Source organism: Nannospalax galili, unplaced genomic scaffold (genome assembly GCF_000622305.1).
Source record: "Nannospalax galili isolate Female #2095 unplaced genomic scaffold, S.galili_v1.0 scaffold589, whole genome shotgun sequence".
NCBI classification, from domain to species: Eukaryota; Metazoa; Chordata; class Mammalia; order Rodentia; family Spalacidae; genus Nannospalax; species Nannospalax galili.
The window spans coordinates 2,324,326-2,339,019 of NW_008360324.1; the positions used below are offsets into that span (position 1 = coordinate 2,324,326).

A 14,694-nucleotide genomic window follows, 5' to 3' on the forward strand; every position below is an offset into this window, starting at 1 on the left:
TGAGACAGGGTCTCCCTGTAGCCACAGCTGTCCTGGAACTCACTATGTAGACCAGGCTGGCCTTGAACTCACAGAGATCCACCTGCCTCTGCCTCCTGAGTGCTGGGATTAAAGGCATGCACCACCACGCCCGGCCTTATTTTTATTTTGTGTCTGTTAGTGTTCTGCCTGTATGTAAGTGCACCACATGCAATGCCTGCAGAGACCAGAAGAGGGCATCGGATCCCCTATGACCAGAGTTAAGAAGACAGTTGTTACTTGCCAAGTGGGTGCTAGGAACCAAACCCAGGTTCTCTGCAAGAGCAGCCAGTGCTTTAACCTCTGAGCCAGCTCTCTAGCCCTTGCCTTGTACTTTGATGGAACAGTTTTGCTTCACTTCCTTTTTCTCCGACTCCTAGAATGATGGATTTGTGCCCTCCTGCAACTATTCTGAGGAGGAGGAACAACAGGGTCCCTCTTTCTCTCTCTGTGTGTGTGTGTGTGTGTGTGTGTGTGTGTGTGAGAGAGAGAGAGAGAGAGAGAGAGGAGAGAGAGAGAGATGGTCTGTGGGATGGTCTGTGTGTATGTCTCTGTATATGACTGTGTATGCCAGTGTCTATGTGTATGGGTGGATGACTGTGTAGAGGTGGTAGCTGACCTGTGAGCTGGAGCATCATATTTTCCCCTCTGATGGCACAGTCAGCACGTCTTGCATGTCTGGCTGCCGTGGGAACAAGCATGCCCTTCAAGCCATCTGCACTAGGGCTTATGACCCAGCTGGTCACCCTTCTGCCCCAGAATGCCAGTGTCCTGGCTGTCCCCTTTGTCCCTGTGGCCTGTTTCCTTCTTTCTGTCCATTCCCACCCTCTGTGTCCAGCTGAGATTTGTTATGGGTGGTTTCCTCACTGTCCTATTCAAATGCCTTGTGGGTGCTTCTCTGCGCTCTCAGGCAGCCAAACAGATCACCTGCTGGCAGTTTGATTTCCCCCCTCTGCCTGGTGGCCTTTGTACCCAAAACAAAGAGAAGCAGTAGACTGGACTGTCTCTGGCCTAGATATTTTTCTGCCTTGGCTCACTTCTTTCTCTGCCTCTAAATCTGGCTGCAAAGCCAGCTCTGGGAGGAAAACTTTCCTTGATCTGGAGACCTTCTTTCTTCCATGTAAAACTTTTCTGAAACCAGGATGCATCTTGTAGTCATCAGTACATTTAGTATGGAGTCTTTCTTTGTGTCTAGGGATGATGAGTTATGAGTGAGAAAATGAAGTAGGAAGGAGGAAATGGTATGAAAGTAAGCTGGGTTTCCTCCTGTTGTACTTCAGATACTTCAGTCGGCCCCCACTGAGGGAGGGCTAGGTGGCCCAGATGAATAGAGATGAACAGGATGCTCTTGCCTGCCCCCAGAGGAACTGAGCTCACAAATCGGTGAGGGAGGCCAATAGACCACCCAGGGAATGAGAGTGAACTGAGCCACACAGAAGCCCAGGCAGGGAGCAAGGCAGTCCATACACCTCTGCTTGCTGCTCATGCAGGTTGGAGCCCACTCCATCCTGTGCACATTGACATCCCTTTCCTTTTTGCTGTGAATTAAACCCAGGTCCCCAGAGCCTTACTCTTCTGCCACTAAGCCATTTCTGCACCTCTTGTAGCTCAGGCTGGCTTCAACTTGCTATAGACCAAAATGACCCTGAACTTCCGATCCTCCTGCCTCCACGTCCCTAGTGTTATGGTCACAGATATGAGCTAACAAGGCCCAGTTTATATAGTGCTAGGGATCAAGCCCAGGCTTTTTGCATGCTAGGCAGGTACGCTACCAACTGAGCTACATCTCCAGGCTTCCCCTTCCTGTTTTTAGTTTTTAAATGACATTTTATTATTGTGTGTGCATATGTATGTATGCACGTGCATGCCATGGTGTGTATGTGGAAGTCAGAGGACAACTTTTGGGAGTGGGTTCTCCCCTACCACATGGGTCCCTGAGATCAAATTCAGGCCACTGGGCTTGCATAGCAAGTGCCTTTATTTACTGAGCCATTTCGCTACCCTCCCTTTTGTTGTTGCTATTGTTGTGTTTTGAGACAGGGTCTCCCTGTAGCCCCAGTTGGACTAGAACACACTATGTAGACCAGGCTGACCTCCATCTCCTGACCAGAAATCCACCTGCCTCTGCCTCCCCTGTGCTGGGACTAAAAGTATAGGCACACCCAGCATCCTCTCTGTTATCGAGACAGGGTAGTATTCTCCTGCCTCAGCCTCCTGATTGCAGGGGTTACAGGTGTGCCCACAACACCAAGCCCTTATTGCTCTTTAAAAAAGAACTCAGGTCTCTAGCTGATACCCCTGTGTTCCTTGCTGGAGGTAGTGAGTCTCAGGAAATGGCTGCATCTAGAGCTCAGTGGTGGAATATTTGCCTAGCATGAGTGAGGCCCTGGGGTTAGATCGCTAGTACTGCCCCTCACAAAAAATCCTGGGATAATCCAGAGGAAATTGTAGTATATATGGTACCTTGCCTGGTCCCTTAGGGGCCCAGCTGGTGCACTTCTTCTGCCCTGTCTGCCCTGGGCCCACTAACCTGGTGGCCCTGCCCTGCCTTATTGCAGCTAGAACTGGCCACAGCCAAGAACGACATGAACCGGCACCTGCACGAGTACATGGAAATGTGCAGCATGAAGCGGGGCCTGGACGTGCAGATGGAGACCTGTCGCCGCCTCATCACCCAGTCTGGAGACCGGTAAGAGCCTGCCCAGAGATCTGACTGTGCCCCTGCTCCCAGGGAGGGAGGGTGAAGCAGAGCCCTGAAGACCTGCTACTTCTTCCTGTGTGGCGCCCTTGGGAGTCACCTCTATTTGTGGCCCAAACTTTTCCCTCCCTTTGGCAGTCAGGTGAAACCTACCAGTGCCCCAAACTCTGTGGTTGTCGTGGTTATAGACAACCTAAACCTGGCAAGGAACAAAGATGTGGGGGCAGATTTTTATCTAAAGTCAGGCCATGATTTGTGCATGTGACCCTGTGAAAGAGATTTTAGGGCTGGAAGTGTAGCTCAGTGATAGAGTGCTTGCTGAGCATGTATGCGGCCCTATTTTCAGTTAACACACACACACACACACACACACACACACACACACACACACACACTTTTCATTACTATACACATTTATATAACACATAGCATTAAGAGTAAATTAAAAGTGCTTAAAAATTCATACACCAGGCATGTATATGCCTATAATTCCAGCGCTTGGGAACTTGGGAGGCTGAGGCAGGTGGATTGCCGTGAGTTTGAGGCCAGCCTGGGCTACAGTAGAAAAACCTTGCTTCAAACCAAACCAAACAATAATAATAATAATAAAAAATACTCTAAGCCAGGGGTGGTAGTGCACACCTGTCATCTAAAAACATGGGAAGGAGGCACAGGCAGTTGGATTGCCACAAGTTCAAGGCCAGCCTCATTTATATAGTGAGTTCCAGGCCAGCCAAGAATATATACAGAGACCCTGCCTTAAATAAATTAAAAACCACCACCACCTCCAAAAACAAAAGACCAAACCCAAACCCCCAAATTGTAATAAGCTGGCCAGGGCTCCAGTGTCAGTCCATGCAGGCTCAGGTGGCATCTCTGTGCTGTGACTTCAGACTCTTCTGATCTCTGAACCTCTTGGAGCCCCCAAGATAACTGTTTCTTCCATCAAATTGGGTAGTGGAAGAGTCTCCCTCCCCACTTCCTTGCATCCAGATGCACCCCAGTTATCCACTGCCCTATCCTGAAATGTTACCCACCTGCCAGAGGATAAGGCCATGGGGAGAGAAGCATGCCAGCCTCATCCTTCATCATAGCCTTCCCACATTGTGACATGTGATGTTTTTTTCTAGAAAGTCTCCTGCTTTCACTGCGGTCCCGCTTAGCGACCCACCGCCAGCGCCAAGCGAGACTGAGGACTCCGATCGAGATGTCTCATCTGACAACTCCATGAGATAGGGACCAGTGCCTTGGCTCCCCAAATACCACTGCACGCAGCCTGGTCCTGGGGCTGTAGTGTTCTTCCCCTTGGGCTTTCTCCTTCCTTGGTCTCTCCAGGGTTCTGGGGTGCCTGGAGCTAGGCTCAACCCTACCCTTCCTGGACAATTCCCATCAATTGGGACACTCCTGCCTTCAACTGTGGGTATCTTCTACTTCTCCATCTTTAAAACGCTGCCAGAGCACTTGGGGTCCCTCCCTTCTCCATTTTATAAGGAATGTGAATGTGGGACCTGCCAGCCCTCCTTGAGGTCTACAGGCTGTCTTGGATTTTGTACTGGTGCTAACCAGCCCAGGAACTGCACCATGCATTTAGAAAGGGCTTCACTCCCTAGTAAGGGGGAGGGTGGCAGACTGCCCCAGGCACTCTGTCCTACATCTAGTTCACTTGCTCATAGCTGCTCACCTGCCTAACTCTTCAATGAATGTGGCTGTGTAGCCCTCCACTTGGGGAAGGTCCAGTGTGCTGAAGGGGCCTGTGCCTGGACTGGGAGCTGTGTCCTGAAGGGAAACAAGTCATTGCTGAGAGAAAAAGGTGAAGGTGCTGTGTGCACATGCGACCATGTGTGCTCAGAGGGTCTGCTTCCCCCAGGATCAGCTGAAGATGTGCCTCCATGCTTGTCAATTCACAAAACCAGCAGGCTTGGAAAGTGGGGAGACACAATACCTCAGTATGGGGAGGCTATGTCGAGCTGACATTTGAATGGAATCTTTAATAATAATGAAGGTGGCAAGTATTTGAGCACCTGTGTCACTGTTTCAAGCACTTTCTCATGTAACTGTGAAGTATGTAGTGATGCCTTTATTAGCTCTTTTAACACATTATCCTAACACACAGTGAGGTATGGATTGTAACTCACTGCCCTAGAGTGAAAGCAAGTACCCACCAATGTCAGCCCGGGGCCCAGCCTTTAATGAGGAGCACAGGACTCTTAGCATGTCGTATTTCCTCCAAGCCAGAACCTTACTTGCCTGGCATGTTCTTCAGTCCTACTGTATTGGGTATGCTTCCAAGTTTACCTAGTCTGGAGACCTGGGAACAATTAACTGCAGGTAAAGTACACACACACACCCAGAGATAACTTGCTCAAGAGCAGTAGGAGGCCTTAAATTTACATGCTAGATAAAGCATTATCCCATGTGGTGCAACTGGTCAAGGTCACCTGAGTCTCCAATGCCCTTATTTCTTACGGGCTAGCACATCAAAAGTTGATTTAATGACCTCACAAAGGTCCTCCCAAACACCATGGTGGGGCCAGGGACATAGCCCCTCCTTGGCACCATCCCTCCCCTAGACACTTAGATTAAGGCACGCAAATGTGGGTGGGTGCAGTGAACTTTATTGATGGTATTCAAGAGAGTAGGGCGCCCTAAGCCCCTCCCCTTCTTCAGGGGGTCTAGGATGGAAACTGAAGGAAGATGCTCAGTGTTCGGGGCTGAGTTAGGGCAGGGGACCCCCCCCCAGCTGAGGGTCTCTCCCTTCCTCTTGCTGGGGTCAGTGGTTGTTAGGGCTTCTTACTCCTTGGAGGCCATGTGGACCATGAGGTCCACCACCCTGTTGCTGTAGCCAAATTCGTTGTCATACCTAGAGCCATCAGGAGGACTGGTATTAAGGGCTGCTTTTCCAAGTTAGCCACCAGAGGGCACCCCTCCCACACACCTAAGCTCCAATTTTCCCTCCCACATACCAGGAAATGAGCTTGACAAAGTGGTCGTTGAGGGCAATGCCAGCTCCAGCATCAAAAGTAGAAGAGTGGGTATCACTGTTGAAGTCGCAGGAGACGACCTGAGGAAGGGACAAAGCTAAGTACTGGAACCCAATCCTGTTCAGAAGACATGTGGGCATCAAGCTCCCAGTGTCATCAATACCTGGTCCTCAGTATAGCCCAGGATGCCCTTTAGGGGGCCCTCGGATGCCTGCTTCACCACCTTCTTGATGTCATCATACTTAGCCTAATAAGTAAAGCAAAACCAAGATGAATATTCAAGCTCTAACCCTGCCATCATACCAGAGACAACCCCTGGCCCACTCCAGACATACAGCTTTCTCCAGGCGGCAGGTCAGATCCACGACAGACACATTGGGTGTAGGAACACGGAAGGCCATGCCAGTGAGTTTCCTGTGGGGATACAGAGAAGCTACGTCAGCCCCAATTGCTCCTGGTCAGCTTTCCTGCACTTTTCTGCACAGCAAAAAGCCTCACTTACCCATTCAGTTCTGGGATGACCTTGCCCACAGCCTTGGCAGCCCCAGTGGATGCAGGGATGATGTTCTGGGCAGCCCCACGTCCATCACGCCATAGTTTCCCAGAGGGGCCGTCCACAGTCTTCTGGGTAGCTGTGATGGCATGAACTGTGGTCTGGAAACACAGAGGGAATGAAGCCTTGTAGGGCACCTCTGTCCCTGGGGGTGGGGGAAGTCTATGCAGGGCCAAAGATGCAATCCTGGGTGAGAACGGAATGCATTTATGTCCCACTGTCCACACACATACCATGAGTCCCTCGACAATGCCGAAGTTGTCATGGATAACCTTGGCCAGGGGGGCTAAGCAGTTGGTGGTGCAGGAGGCGTTGCTGAAGAACAAGAGGTATGTCAGGGAAGCTCTTCCACCTATAACCTTGGTTCTGCCTGCCCACTCCTCCACTGCCCTCTGACCTCCTCACCTGACAATCTTGAGGGAGTTGTCATATTTCTCATGGTTCACACCCATCACAAACATGGGGGCATCAGCAGAAGGGGCAGAGATGATGACCCTTTTGGCTCCACCCTTCAAGTGGGCCTGTGTAGGAGAAGCTGGTTTTGAACCTGGCTGGCTCTGCCTTTCCTGGTTCAGGCCACACTCAACCAGGACCCCCCCCCCCCCCCCCCCCCCCCCCCCCACCCCCCCCCCACCCCCCCCCCCTTTTTTTTTCATCTTTTTGTGACAGGGTCTCCTTGTAGCCCCAGCCCACCTGGAACTTACTATCTAGACCAGGCTAGCCTCTATCTCACAGAGCTCCACCTGCCTCTGCCTCCCAAGTGCTGGGAGTGCGTGTGCCACCACACCTGGTGTGACTGAGCCATTTTAAAAACACGTCTGTTTCTCCTTCCTTACTTACTCCTGGAAGATGGAGATGGCCTTCCCATTGATGACAAGTTTCCCATTCTACTTCCTTACTCACTCCTGGAAGATGGAGATGGCCTTCCCATTGATGACAAGTTTCCCATTCTCAGCCTTAACTGTACCATTGAACTTGCCATGGGTGGAATCATACTGGAACATGTAGACCTGGGCAACAACAAAGGCATGAAGGGACTGCTTCAGCACACAGTCCCTCCCACCACCTGCAGGGGCAGCACTCACCATGTAGTTGAGGTCAATGAAAGGGTCATTGATTGCAACAATATCCACTTTGCCAGAGGTGAAGGCAGCCCTGGTAACCAGGCGCCCGATACGGCCAAATCTAAAAGGGAAGAGGCAAGGTGAGTTGGGAGCAGAGTATATTTGTTCTCATGGGTCTGTAGTCAGATCTGGGCCAACTAATACTCCTCCAGAGAGCAGAACAGAATAGTTGTCCCACAACTCTAGAGTTTGTACATTCCTGTGCTTTCCTTGGAATTCTCTTTCCTCAATAGTTTTGGTCTAGTTTGACAGTACTTGGATACAGAGCCCTCAAATATGGAAGGGCAATTAATTGCATAGCATCTCCTCATCCTAGAGAGTCCCAAGAGGTCTAATTTTATCTTGAATAATCCTGGCCAGGCAGGCCTGGCTTTTTACATGGTCATAAAATGGAGGCTCTTTTCCTGTCTAAGAAGTGATTAGGCTCAAAGCCTCCCCCGACCATCAGTCATTTAAAGTCTTCAGTAAGTGGCAGTCACTGCCTCCTACAGTCTGGGCACAAATTTGACACATGGCATTTATTACTTGTGCCCTGGGATGGCTTGTTCCAGCCTGGCTCAGCCTCAGGCCGACACCCTTCGGAGAGGAAAGACTTGTGCACTCAGCATCACCAAGCTCAAAGGGTAAGGCTAAAGGTCAGAATTAGCTGCACAGGGTCAGCCCACCTACCTCCTCCAAGTCCCACCTACTTAAGGAACCCAGAAAGCCAGCTGGCTTCTAACCCCTAATCCCAGGGCTCTAGTTTGCAAAAGTACCCAACCTTCCTAACTAAAAATCTTAAGTGGGAGCAACAGATGTGTATAGGGGGGAACAGGGTGGAGGAGGGCCCAGACCCCAGTTATAGAAAAGGTCAGACAGCTAAATTTAACCTCAGATTAGGGTGGAGTGGGGAGATCTGGTTTCTGGGGGATGGATTGGGGAGAAGGGCAGGATTCCGAGGCCCACAGACACCCAATCCTCTTAGTGACCTTTAGAGCGTGGCCTATAGGGTTTGGGTCAGTGTGAGCCCGTGATAGGAAGTAGAGGTGAAAGGGAAGGGGCTACCGCTATGGGAGCCATTTTATACTGGAAATTTTATTTTCTAACCACCATGACTCAGCTTCCCTGGCTTGGCACCAAGCCACTGCTGCCACACCTCTGGGGCAAGGACACAAGTGGACCTCCTTAAGTCCGCTTCGATTCTCAGGGGATTATCTAGAAAAAGCATCATGCCTGAGGAATCGGGCTGCTCTGGGGTTAATAAGATTAAAACAGTTTGTGATGCCCAGCTTTTTTAAGAGCGTGTGTGTGGGGGGTAAGGGGGTGGGGGGGAGAAGCCTTGTCTCACCTAGCTTACGGGATAAAGGAGACTCCACCCTGCTGAGGGTGGAGTGAGGAGGTTAGTCACAGGCTAGGAAGGAGGAAAGCAGAAGGGAGGTTTCCTAACGGTGGTTCATTCATTTCCTTCCCCGTTGCAACATGGCGCCGGTTACCGCAAGGGAAGCCCTTAGCTGATGATGCGCCAAGTGTGCACCTCGCATCCCGGTTGCCACCCGCAGGGGAGGAAGGAGGCTGTGGGGGAGGGGCTCCCAACCGGACACGTGACCCCACAGGGCGCGAAAGGAAAGAAAGAAGCTCCAGCCAGGGGATTAAGGGATGGGAACGTGAACGAGAAGTGGGGGGAGGGTCCTCCTATTTGTGGAGTGGAGCTCCGGGGCGGCTCATCCCTGCAAGGGCGGAGTTCCAAGAGGCGCAACAGCTGGGGGCCCGGGGACGCGAGGCCCTGCCTGAGCTTCCGCCAGGTCCGAGCGCTGACCTTGAGGTCTCCTTGGGTGCTGCCGCCACCCCATCCACTTCCCCAGGCTATCGCAAAAACTCTCGGACCAGCCAGACCCGCAGACGGGATTGAGCGGCGGCCGCGGCCCGGGACTCCACCCTGGTCCAACCTCTAACTTACCCGTTCACTCCGACCTTCACCATGGTGTCTCAGGGACTAGGCTGCGGGAGAGGAAAGGTGAGCGTCCATCAGCGTGGTCTGAGAAGCACCCGGCCCCTCCCCCTCCCGGTCTCCATTCCCACCGCGCGCCCCATCACGTCCTCCTCCTCCTACCCCTGCAATGCAGAGCCGAGCTCGGCCTACGCATCGCACCCCAGCGCCACCAGACCCCGGCCAGCGCAAGTCCCGTTTCCCGCTGGCGACTGTCCCCCGCCACCCGAGGCCCACTCTGCGTTTTCACCTGGCACTGCGCTAGAAGATGCGGCTGTCTCTAGAACGGGGAGGAGCAGAGAGCACCGGGGAGGGCTGCAGGCTCCATTTATAGGAAGCGGGGTGGTGGGGGAGCTGGTGATGCGGGCCCCGCCTCCCGCCCGCTCCTCCAGTCGCAGCTCAAGGGCGCTGAGGCCTGAGCTACGTGCACCCGTAAAACCGTGAGTAGCTGGGCCTGCTGCCCTCCCCCCCCCCCACTTGTCCCGCCTAGTTCTTGAAATGTGCACGCACCGAGCGTGTGGGCTCGGGATGGAGACGGGGAGGGGAACCGAGATTGGCCCTTTGGGGAGGTGGCTTGCTTCCCAGGATGGGACAGAGTGGGATACAGGAAACTATGGACTTCAGGACCGGGGCTTGGTGCGCCACGAGGACATCCAGGACTCGGGGACTTGAAGGTTGCTGCACGGATACGGAATTGGAGCAGAAATGTGGGATGGCTCCGGTCTGCACACCACCGACCCTCTCCCCTTTTTTGTAAAGGTTGCGGAAAATTCGAGGATCTTCTCTTCGTTGCTCTTCGGTAGTGACACACTGCGGAAGAAAAGGCCCAGGAGGGGCCAGCTTGCCTCCTGTTGGTGCCCTTCCCTGCCCCCACTAATCACTTCGCAGCCTCTTGGCTCCCCGCTTCTAGGGCTGGGGGCCTGGAGGAGGCTGGGGAAGATATCGGAGGAGGCGGTTCCTGCGCGTAAGGTCGCAATGCCCTGCAGCCTGGAGACCCGATAATTGGGATTTACAGGCCTCCTGTCCCTGTGTTAAGATGCTGAGGCCCTGGGCTGGGGTCCCAGGGTGAGGGCAACATTCCTAATGAAGGCTGGGCAGGAGGAGGCCCAGAGGGCCTCCTACAGTGTGGTTCCTGAGGTTTGCACTCCCCACCCCGGGAACCTGCTTCTACCACCCACTGCAGCCCGAGGCGGAGAGCTGGACATGAGGGCCGAAGTCCCTTCCCATCCTGGGACGTGCGGACTGGTTCTGGAAGCCTCCCACAGTGTGGCTCCTGGGAACCTCCGGGTTGCACCGCCAAGGTTGGGAAAGTGGTCCTTTCACCCACTGCAGCCCGGGACAGAGAGCTGGACGTGAGGGCGGAAGTCCCTCCCCGTCCTGGAACATGCGGACTGGTCCTTGAGCCAGGGACTCCCCTTCCCAGGCTGCCCACGTGGACCTTGGGGGTAGGGTGAGGACAGAGAGGGTAAAGAGTAGGAGGGGAGGTATCGCACCCTGGGTGAGAGAACAGGCAAGTCCCCAGTCCTTCCTATAAGTGGGACAGGGAAGGTTGGGAGATCCTTCACTCTTGAAGGGTAGCCGAGGATTGAAGAAGGGTGGGTTCTGAGCACTTGGAAGGGTTTTTGTGGGGGAGTACTCTGCATCAGCAGGTGCAGGGCAGGGGGATCCTGGGGCCTCTATGCTAAGCCAGTGTAACCTGAGACTAGCCCCCTGCCCTTGTAGCTGAAGAGCCCGTGACTAAGTTTAGCTGGCCCGGTGATACCCTTTGCTTAAAAGGCAAGGAACACGCAGGACTCCAGCCCTGGCCCCTTGCCTTTCAGGGATTGCCCTTCCTCCTTGCCCCCCCACCCCCCACCCCCCGAGCTGAGCCTGTGACTGACTGGCAGCTATTGGTGTGGCTTCTGCCCAGGCTTTCCATGAGCAGCAGGAGAGGCCAAGAGAACAGGATGGAGAGGATGGAAGTGGCCACGGTAGAGACCCAGCACCTCTTGAGGTGGTCTGCCTCTCCTTTTTGGCCTTCCTTCCAGAATATTCTGCCAGCCTGCATTAACCCTTTCCCCACCAAGGGTCTTAAGGGCTCCTCCATCGTCCTCCCCTAACCCAAAGCATGTTTCCGAGATACCATCTTCCCTTTTGCCTCATGCTTGCCATTTGTCATTACTGTACCTCCCCATCAAGGGTGAAAAAAAAACAACAAAAAGAGGCCAGGAGTTCGGATGCCTTGTGCTGTTGTCATGGCAGCAGAGACATCTGTGTGGCAGGCTCCAGCCTCCTGTTAAGTGACTCAGCAGACTGAATGCTTGGGAAGGGTGGGTAGCACTGGGCATGGCTTGCAACTGAGGGACTGGACAACTTGTGCAGGACCCTGTACCATAGTGAGGGACTCCTGGTTAGACAGACCTTATTACCTACAGAGCTGGAGGGACTCCTGACCTCTCTGTCATCAGCCAGGCCAGGTCATTTGCTGACCTTCAGGAGTTGGTTAGGGCATACAGGGGACACCAACCCTACGTCTGGATTCCCAGGCTCGGTCCTCCAGACATTGTGTGGCCAGGTGTCCTGTATGTGAAGATGTTTAGCATCATCCCTCCCTGGCTTTTACTGACAATGTTCTCAGCAACTATTTCTCCCCTCCCCTTTGAAAGGCTGTGACAGAAATATGTCTCTAGGCTTTGCTAAATGTTTTCTGCCGGACAGACTCGCCCCCAGGCTGAGAAGCACTCAGAAAACTGAGTAATTCTCCTCATTGGGCCAGCTTGTCAATTATACAAGATGCAGCGATGAGGGAGCATGAAGCTCATGTAAGATCTGGAGACAAGCTCAGGGCACCCGGGGCCCATTTTCTCTCTGGCTTGATAAACTTCTTGCTGCCCGAATATGGACTAATGTGAAACAAAGACCAGCTAAGACAGAATGCTTAAAAGTATATAAAAACATTTATTCCAATTAGAAAACAAGGTGACAGGCAAACATCTACTGGAAAGTGAAAGCACTCAGCACAGTTCAGATGGGCTAGTTAAGAGAAATGCCTTGCAATTTAAAGATTATGTGTTAAAAACAAGGAGGCAACAAACATTTCACAAGGGGAATGGAGCTGGAATTCCAGATTATCCAATAAGATTCCCTGCACAGCAGGAATAGAACATGGAAGACAAGTCCTAGGACCTGTGTCTACGGTAAGATGCTCTGCGGATGGGAGTTGTTTTCTTGGGCGTCTCATCTTCTGTCATCTCGGCTGATAGATCTATTCAAAGAATCGTAGGACAAAAGCTGAGTCACAAAGATGGTGCAAAGCAGATCTCAGAGAATAAATGGGACATTCCCAGACTACACTTCAGGGGGAAGACGTCACCAGGCAGAATGCATCTACATGCAGTCAAGCCCCATGGCAGGACCCCAGAGAATGAGCTGGCCTGGAGGGTAGATTATACCTTCCTCACTGGACTCATCACTTGAGAAGACAACCTTGACTTTCTTCTTGGATGTGCGCTGATGTGTGTTTGGAAGACGACGGGTAGTGCGGCGAGGCTCAGGTGTGACAAAGTCACTGTCTGAAGTTCCAGAAGTCAGAGGCTGTTGCTTAGAGACTAGAAAAGGCAGGGAGATAAGGCTTTAAAACAACAACAACAAAAAAAACCTGAAGAAAAAAGTAAAAGAAGGATTCTGTTTATAGGAAGGCCCAGAGTGGACTTGCCAAAAGGGGGCTGCCTTGCATACCAGTGGATGGCTTCTTGGCCGATGGCGTTTTCTGGCTACCTCCTTGACCAGTTTCAAGCTCCTCTAGTCCATCCATCCCTCGGGTGTGACAGGCCCGAAGCTTCTGCTCAAATTCATCTATTACAGCCTGCAGGAAAAAAAAAAAAGATTAAAAACTGGCCTGGACATTGCATGATACAGGTGTACCTACGTACATGCAGGTAATACTACATACATACACATAAAAATAATAAATATAAAGTTAAAAACCCCAAAAAAAAACAAACAAACAAAACTGGCCTAGAAACATTGTTATCTCCCTGGTTAAAAAGAAACAGCCATGAAAGAAAGAGATGGACCTTAAACATTTATTGCTAAGCAAAAGCAGCCAGTCTGAAAAAGCTACACACTGTGTGATTCTGACTAGTGGCCTTGAGATGTTTAGGGCAGTGAAAGTATCTGGTATTTCTGATATTGCAATGGCAAGTATGTGTCACTATATTCAGAGAACCCTGGTGTAAACTTTGGACTTTGGGTACTAGTCTGTTAGCATAGCCTGTACTCATTCAATCAATCATATTCATTCATCCAGTCAGTGTAGACTTTAAGAAAGGTAGCATGGGGAAGTTGATGAGGCAGAAGGTGTATGGGGACAGGGTCATTGGGAACTTTGCTACCTGTTAAGTTTTGCTTTAAACATGAAACTACTCTAAAAAAGAAAGTCTAAGGGGCTGGAGAGAAGGCTCTGCGGTTAAGAGCACCAACTGCTCCTGCAGAGACCCAGGTTCAATTCCCAGCATCCACATGGTGGCTACAAACTGTCCTTAACTCCAGTCCAGGAGAATCCAACACCCTCTTCTGATCTCCATGGCATTGCACGACATGGGTATACTCATATATGCAGGCAATACACTCATACACATAAAGTACTAAAATACTAAATATATTGGAAAAAAAAAAAGTCTAAGACAGGTCTGCAGGTGTGGCATGCCTTTAATCCCAGTACCCGAGGCAGAGACAGGTAGAGTTCTGTGAGTTCGAGATAGCGAATCCAAGTCAACTGTGGCTACAGGGAGACCCTGTCTCAAAAATACCAAAAAAACCTCCAAAAACTCTAGAGCTAGGTGTGAAGACATGCCTTTAATCCCAGAATTTGGAAGACAAAAGCAGTGGATCTCGGTGAGTTTAAGGATAGATGGTCTACAGGGTGAGTTCTAGGCCAGCCAAGGCTATAGACTGAGACATTATCTAAATATAAAAAGTCTATTAAAAAGGAACCAGGAATTAGAGACAGAAAGATCTGGTGTCAAGTCACTCTGGTTAGCTGGTTGTAGGGAAACTACAAACAAGGCCAGTTAGCCTATGCCACTCACCTTGCCCTCAGGCTTGGCCCCACGCCGCAGCTTGCCCACAGCTGACAAAAAGGCATTGAAGACAGACTCATCTGTCAGTTTATCTCCAAAGCAGTCAAAGTTGTCAAACATCTTGCGGAGGCCCCGCTCTGTGAGGGGCAGCTGGGATACACAGTAGGCCAGGTCACGGTACTGCCGCTCTGTTCTGTACAGGGGGAGGACTGTGTAAGGCCCATCTCAAAGCACATCCTTCCCCTTCAGTCTCCCTTGGTCCAAGGGGTGCCAGGGACTCTCCTATGCAGTCCC

At 51.7% G+C, this 14,694-nt stretch overlaps 3 protein-coding genes across 15 annotated transcripts in view; 1 reads left to right on the plus strand and 2 right to left on the minus strand.

Annotated features, from left to right (window-relative positions):
• The window catches only part of Iffo1 (intermediate filament family orphan 1), a 17,405-nt gene extending 12,672 nt beyond the window's left edge, over window positions 1–4,733 (plus strand). For 7 of the 8 annotated variants that reach the window (XM_008825415.2, XM_008825417.2, XM_008825416.3 and 4 more), the window contains 2 exons: window positions 2,577–2,707; window positions 3,847–4,733. In XM_008825415.2, the coding sequence (XP_008823637.1) occupies window positions 2,577–2,707; window positions 3,847–3,952 (237 nt within the window). In that variant the 3' untranslated portion in view covers window positions 3,953–4,733. The remainder of the gene's footprint in view (window positions 1–2,576; window positions 2,708–3,846) is intronic. The other variant, XR_001872248.2, reaches the window with a different exon arrangement.
• A 576-nt stretch (window positions 4,734–5,309) lies between these two features.
• On the minus strand, window positions 5,310–9,703 carry Gapdh (glyceraldehyde-3-phosphate dehydrogenase). The gene is made up of 11 exons (XM_029559856.1): window positions 9,591–9,703; window positions 9,311–9,351; window positions 7,336–7,435; window positions 7,154–7,260; window positions 6,656–6,844; window positions 6,484–6,565; window positions 6,200–6,351; window positions 6,033–6,111; window positions 5,861–5,944; window positions 5,680–5,777; window positions 5,310–5,576 (listed from the first exon to the last, which is right to left on the minus strand). The coding sequence occupies exons 2-11, from the start codon at window positions 9,331–9,333 to the stop codon at window positions 5,507–5,509; spliced, it is 984 nt and encodes a 327-aa protein (XP_029415716.1). The 5' UTR covers window positions 9,334–9,351; window positions 9,591–9,703; the 3' UTR covers window positions 5,310–5,506.
• Window positions 9,704–12,256: 2,553 nt separating this feature from the next.
• The window catches only part of Ncapd2 (non-SMC condensin I complex subunit D2), a 30,162-nt gene continuing 27,724 nt past the window's right edge, over window positions 12,257–14,694 (minus strand). For all 6 annotated transcript variants that reach the window (XM_008825427.3, XM_029559809.1, XM_029559806.1 and 3 more), the window contains 4 exons: window positions 14,410–14,593; window positions 13,058–13,184; window positions 12,772–12,927; window positions 12,257–12,584 (listed from right to left, as the gene is read on the minus strand). In XM_008825427.3, coding sequence (XP_008823649.1) covers window positions 12,499–12,584; window positions 12,772–12,927; window positions 13,058–13,184; window positions 14,410–14,593 — 553 coding nt within the window. In that variant the 3' untranslated portion in view covers window positions 12,257–12,498. The remainder of the gene's footprint in view (window positions 12,585–12,771; window positions 12,928–13,057; window positions 13,185–14,409; window positions 14,594–14,694) is intronic.

What these genes read in the sequence shown, in the direction of transcription:
- Gapdh (XM_029559856.1), bottom strand. Translation starts at nt 9,333, where the DNA reads ATGGTGAAGGTCGGAGTGAACGG. An exon ending in AACTCCCTCAAGATTGTCAG is followed by an intron (nt 6,566 to 6,655) that starts GTGAGGAGGTCA and finishes CTTGTTCTTCAG; the next exon opens with CAACGCCTCCTGCACCACCA. An exon ending in GTCATCCCAGAACTGAATGG is followed by an intron (nt 6,112 to 6,199) that starts GTAAGTGAGGCT and finishes GTATCCCCACAG; the next exon opens with GAAACTCACTGGCATGGCCT.